General features: G+C 51.0%; 1 protein-coding gene across 2 annotated transcripts in view; it reads left to right on the forward strand.

The window, feature by feature from the left end:
* Positions 1–414: 414 nt before the first annotated feature.
* Gpc6 (glypican 6) overlaps positions 415–6,181 on the forward strand; it is a 991,863-nt gene continuing 986,096 nt past the window's right edge. For both annotated transcript variants that reach the window (XM_026783266.1, XM_013349339.2), the window contains exon 1: positions 415–1,239. In XM_026783266.1, the coding sequence (XP_026639067.1) occupies positions 1,080–1,239 (160 nt within the window). In that variant the 5' untranslated portion in view covers positions 415–1,079. The remainder of the gene's footprint in view (positions 1,240–6,181) is intronic.

Here is a 6,181-nt window from a genome sequence, read left to right on the forward strand (position 1 = left end):
AAAAAAAAAAAAAAAAAAAAAAAGAGAGAAACACTAAGACAGGCAGAAGTCAGCCAGTCACTCTGCTTTGCTCCCAGATTTCTCTTCTGTGTGTATTTCTTCCCTGGCTTTATGTTAGTTACTTGGGCAAGAGCAACAATTGGAAATGCGATGTTCTTGATCCCCAGAAAAATTTAGCACAATCACAACAGTTACTCGCCACAAACACTTATCTTTTTACTGCGGCTTATTTGTGTCAAGAAAGGTTGCATTTCAGATGGGCATGGAGAAAACAGGGACCTTTCTAATCTTTCCCCTTTTACCTCACGGCAAGCGATCCACTCCAGGTTTTGCGGCGGACTCTGCCTCAGAATTTCGGCGGTGCTCTGGGTAGCACGTTTCTCTCTCTCCCTCCCTGCCTTTCTCCTTCCCTCCAGCCTCCAGTGTCAGTCTCCAGGATTTTCTCTCTTCCTATTTCTAGAAGACTCGCACTGGCTCCCCCAGTCTGTGTGAAGCTGAGGTTTCTCCTGGATTCCGTACGTCTCCACGCACACACCTCCCCGAGAGCCCGGCGCTCACACCCACAAACACGCGCGCACACACTCGCGCCGGCCTGTCCATCTCCCTCCCGGGGGGAGCCGGCGCGCGCGGTCGGTCCCACCTTCGTCGCACACACACTGGCCAGGCGAGCTCGCAGCGCTCCACGACTCTGCGGCTCGGAACTCGGACCGCTGCTCTGAACGCCCCCACTGTGGTATTTTTAAAAGAGAGAGAGAGAGAGAAAGAAAAGAAAAGACATTTCGTTGCCTTCTCCTCTTCTCTCGTCTTTCTCTCACGGTTTTCTACCCGAGCGGCTAGCGGAGCCGGCTGCATTCCCAAGCCAGCCCTGGTTGGCTTGCCATCCTCCATCTGGCTTATAAAAGTTTGCTGAGCGCAGTCCAGAGGGCTTCGCGGCTCGTCCCCTCGGCTGGCGGAAGGGGGTGACGCTGGGCAGCGGCAGAGGAGCGCGCCGCGGGCTCTGGCGGGCTTTCGGCTCCAGGGGCAAGGTGAAGAGCGCACAGGGAGCTGGGGGCTGCCGAGGTGGACTTGCATGTTGCACCATGCCTTCTTGGATTCGGGCTGTGATTCTTCCTCTCTCCGGGCTGCTTCTGTCCCTCCCGGCCGCCGCGGACGTGAAGGCTCGGAGCTGCAACGAGGTCCGCCAGGCTTACGGTGCCAAGGGATTCAGCCTAACGGACATCCCCTACCAGGAGATCGCAGGTAAGCGCGGGCGCGGGCCCGGGGTCCCCGCTGCAGCCCCGGGAGGCGGCGGGGCGTCCTCTCCCTCCCCCCTGTTGCTCACTTGGTGCTCACTTTCTGCGGATGCCTCCCGGGGACCCCGCGTCCCCGCATCCGGGCGGCGGAGGCTCGTCCCGCTTCTCCGGCGAGAGGAAGGTGTGCGTGCCGGCCGCCTCATTGTGTGCACACGCGGGAGCACCCAGGTCCCCTCCCTCGCTCGCTCCCTGCGTCCCTGCTCCCGCGCCCCGCTACCTCGGTGGCTGGCCTAGAGTCGGGCCGGCCCGGTCGAGCTGGGAACGGTAGAGAGGAGACTGCAAGAGCAGGCGGCGAGCCGAGCGGGGCGCCCATAGCATCCCCCTCTCCGGGGCAAACTTGGGAGAACTGCGGCCACAGTTCTCCCAGCGCCACCGTCTGAGTGGCGCCTTCTCCACTCCCGCCTTCGCGCCGGCCGGCGGGGGCGGTGGAGAGACGCGGAGGTTCCCCTTCTCCAGCTCTCTGCTCTCCAGGTCCTACCCGAGGACCGAGCGAGCGCCAGGCTCCTGGGCTGGGGACCGGCCACTAAGGGGACACATTGACCGGGTCCCCGGGGTCTGAGTGTTGGAGTCCCGGGGCTGTTGCGGTAGGGGGCGGGAGTGCTTTGCAGTCTGTCTGCTTCAGATTTGGGGCGGGCTTTCCCGTTAGGGTGCCCAAGAGCTTCCCCGACTGCGGTTGGTCACTCGGACTAAGGAGAGAACCTGGCCACCCTGCGCGGAGCCGGGTCCCCAACGTGGCCTCGCGCTCCGGCCCCCTGGCGCACGCGGAGCCAACTTAAAAGAGTGACCCGATGGGGGCGTTCGTCTCCGGGGTCTGCACTTCGCGCTCGGTGGCTCGCCCGATCCCAGGCTGCCCTTCCTCCGGAGCTCTCCAACCCCCACCCTCTTTCCCCGAGCCCGGGTGTGCGGCCCTTCGGGCTCCACCAACTCGTGCTGCAGCCTGCTCAGTGTGTGTTTTCCGGCTCTTAGCTCCAACCGAACCCGAGCTTTAGCAGGGCTCCTTGACTGAAACTAGTCGGGGACGGGTAATCCTTTAGCTGTGGTGGAACTGAGCTGAAAGAGGCCAAGGGAAGGCTGGAGATGGTGTGAGGGAGCGGGCTGCTTAAACAGGGTTGCTGAAGTCCTAAGTGACCTCAGATCGCTGGATCGCCACCAGACTGTGTTTTGCCAAAGAACTGGTGAACGGATGGAAAAAATTTGCAAATATCTTTTAAACATCTTAGTGTTAATACGTTGTGGAATTCTTGCTTCCTTACACTCGATTTCCAGACTCGAGGAGTGAGGGTCTTTACTTGCACCACAATGAACACATTTCTATCAATTTGGGAATTGCCAAAAGGAAAATAAACTACGCTCTTACATTAGAAATAGCGCGTTGTTCTATGTAGCAGGATCTCTTTTCGACTCACAGCCAGGCGTTCTGTTTCCTGGGTCGAGCTGGCAGGAGAGTCTGTAGTGATTACAAGAGGACTCTAGTCCCCGGGATTTCGCCCACCCCGCTCCAGCACTCCCTAATTTGTTAATCAATGACTAGAAAGGACTGTGCCTGCAGCGCCTTAAGTTTCTTAGCCCTCCTTTCCCTTTGTCTACTGTTATTTAATTCTTTTTAATTAATTGATAAGGATCTGCTTCACCTTTTTAACTCCCCAAATCTCAGGAAATTCAACTTTTAAAACGTTTGGAGGGAGATCCCTTCTAGGAGCTCGTTTTCTCCTCCAATCTGGCCACTTTAAAACTGGATCTTTTAAACACACATATTTCCCAACATGATTTCAGATAAGATATCTCTAAGAAGGAAAACAGCTAAGGATTTTAAAATTGCATCGGTATTCTTTAGTAGGCAGTGAGACTCCGGGAGACTAGCGGTGACCCTCAGCACCATCCGGGGGCCTGACCATCAGAGCGCAGAAGCACACTGTAAATAATTTCTGTAGTCGCCAATGACTTTGCTGGAGAACATTCCCAGTGGCTGCCGACACGCTTTAGAAGTAGTTTAACTCTGCAGAGGGTTTGGTGGTTGTATGTTTTCTTGTCTTCTCTACTGCCTTATAAATCACAGACTGCTAATAGCCCTGAAAATTCCTAAACATACACCCACCTCACTAAACTCACTTAGACCAAGAATGAAGGCCACCTGAGGACTTTTTACCCTGAGCCCAGTGTCACCCACTGCTGGTTGACGGGATCAAGGTCCATGTTCCCGTGGGGTCAGAGGCACATCTGATAGGAAAATAAAGAACTGTGAGGTAACTGGAGAGTTTTTATTGGGGGGGGGAGTATGTTTTTTTCAAAGTAAACTTTACATAGTGGTAAAGTAAAGTAAGTTGCATTTAGTCTTGCTTTTTTGGAGTAATCACAATTAAATAAACACATCCGTCCTCTCCTCCCCAGCTCCTGGTAATATTTACATTTAATTATCGAGTATAGGGAAGCTAGTGTGGGAGCTATCCCTTCGAAAGGAAAACTTTTTCATCCTTTGCCGGATTGCTTGAGAAAAGGCATGCGTTCAACTGTTAGGAAACCTGAATGGTAAAGAACCGTTGTTCAAGGTCCAGACTCCAGTTGAGCTGTGTTTGCAAGTAGCTCAACTGGAGTATTGGGAATTAATTAGGATACTGTATTTTTGTATTTAATCACAACTTTTTTTTTTAAGATTTAGTCCAAGCTCACATTGTAAAATAGCTGTTGCCCTTTTCTCTGAGGGGTAGAGAGATGCCTTCCAGACTGTCGGGGGGCGGGGGCGGACTGTAGGTAATAAATAAACTCCAGCTCTGAGGAAGTGTCATCAGAGGGGAGAGGTCACCATCAGTCTTTACTCAGTTAAACCCGTGTCAGCAGATCAGGGAGACCCTCCTCCTGGAAGATCTCCACAGGAGCCCACTCCAGAGCCCCTGTCGGCCTTCCCTTCTCATACTTGGGAACTCCTGTGGTACAAGGAGTGTTTCCAGAAATCCAGCCAGAAGCCTTCACGGGGGAGGGGGGGCTTTCTTGTTTCCTCTTGTTCTGGGTCCTGGGAAGATCCTGAAGTAAATGCATCAGGAGCTCGGATAGGGACCTTTTCATCAAGGTTCACACTTCCCTCAAGGCTCAGTGATTCCCCTTTCCTCCTGGTGCTAAGCATCTCAGAGTCTCCTAGCAGATGGCAGCACTTGCTTGGGCCAGGGTTCAGATTAGCCGGAGAGTGCTGGCCTGGTATGTGTGTGTCTCTAGCAACAGACACACACATTCCCACACATTCCCACTCTGATCCGTCCACTCTCATACTCACAGATACACTCATATCCATTCATACACTCACACCCACGCTCACACCCTGCCCCCCCCGCCCCCTTCACACATTGAAACATATCACCTGGATAAATGAGAATTCACACAATGTTGTTTAAGGATTTCTTATATTTGGCTTATTTTATATTTGGGAGTAACGTCTTAGTTTAACGTGATTCCTCTTTCCTTATTTATCTAACATAACTTTGTTTAACACTTCACATATAGAAATTATGTGCCCACCACCTATTTATACACAACCCTTAAGCAGGCCAGATGGCTCCGTTGGTTGAAGTGCTTGCTGCCAAACCTAACAACCTGCATGTGATTGGTGGGACCCACCCGGCGCAAAGAGGAAACAAACCTCTTTCAAGTTGTCCTCTGAACTCTACATGTGGGCCGTCACACCCATGTACACACGGGAACATCTGTGCAAAAACAAAACGAATATACAATTATTTCAGAAGAAAATATCACCTACTCAGGTTTTCCAGTAAGTTAGAACACAGGAGATCTCGCCATTTCTCATGGATAGAGACCACTGTGAAGACTTGAGTAACGTGCCCAGGGGTGACTCAGCTAGCTAGTGTGGGGGAGCAAGCTCAAACTCAGGAGTACTGCCTTGAGCATCCACAAACCTCTACCTTGGCCCCTTGTCCTACAGAATTAAGGCCCCAACATTTGTTGAATTCACACATACAAGACCTGTTCTTTGCCCGTCTTCTTTGTGTATCATGTGCTGTTGCTCAATCCATCCATTTATGTATTCCCACAAGTTGTGAATGCCGAGTTGATGTTGGGTTGCAACATCTATCATTTCCCAAATCATTTTCCAGTTTCTTTTATTGAATCTCTCTGGTTACGCAAGGTACGTGCATTGGTTTCTTCCAGTGTACTGGTTCTGCTAGAATGTTAGCGTAGCTCCAAACCTGGAATGTTGGGTTAGACCAACCAGGCTTATAATAGATCATTACCCAGAGAATGCAAACTAGAGCAAGGGCCTGTTTTCACAGAATAGGATACAACCACTGTCTTCAATGTGTGGTTTACCCTACTTTCTTTCTGAGGTATGTTGAGAGTTGGGGTACAGTTGATATGAAGAAAGCACTAAATGTCGTGTGGTGGCAAACAGGCCTTTAATCTCAGAACCTGGGAGGCAGAGGCAGGCAGATCTCTCAGTCTGAGGCCAGCCTGGTCGACACAGAGTGAGTTCCATGACAGCCATGGCTACACAGAGATACCCTGCTTGAAACAAATAAACAAACAAACAAATAAAATAACGAAAAGAAAGTATTAAACTATCTCCATCTCTTGGATGCCAATTTGTCAAATATTTATGTCACGATCTACTGTGAAAATAGGACGTTTTTATATTATAGTCTTCTTGTACTTTTAATCCATGTTCTGGCATCAAATATTTATGGACATGCCTTCTTCCCATGCTTATAATTATACAACACACGCACATACACACACACAACAGGCTTGGCTTTATTTCGGTGATCTTTAACACATCGTCTTTTCGGTTAATATGTAGATGTCCCAGTAAAATAAGTGAGACAGTGTTGAGCCCTTCTTACCCCACAGCACCTCATAGTGAGACAGGGTTGAGCCCTTCTTACCCC

The sequence above is a fragment of the Microtus ochrogaster genome, chromosome 17 (assembly GCF_000317375.1).
Source record: "Microtus ochrogaster isolate Prairie Vole_2 chromosome 17, MicOch1.0, whole genome shotgun sequence".
Lineage (NCBI taxonomy): Eukaryota > Metazoa > Chordata > Mammalia > Rodentia > Cricetidae > Microtus > Microtus ochrogaster.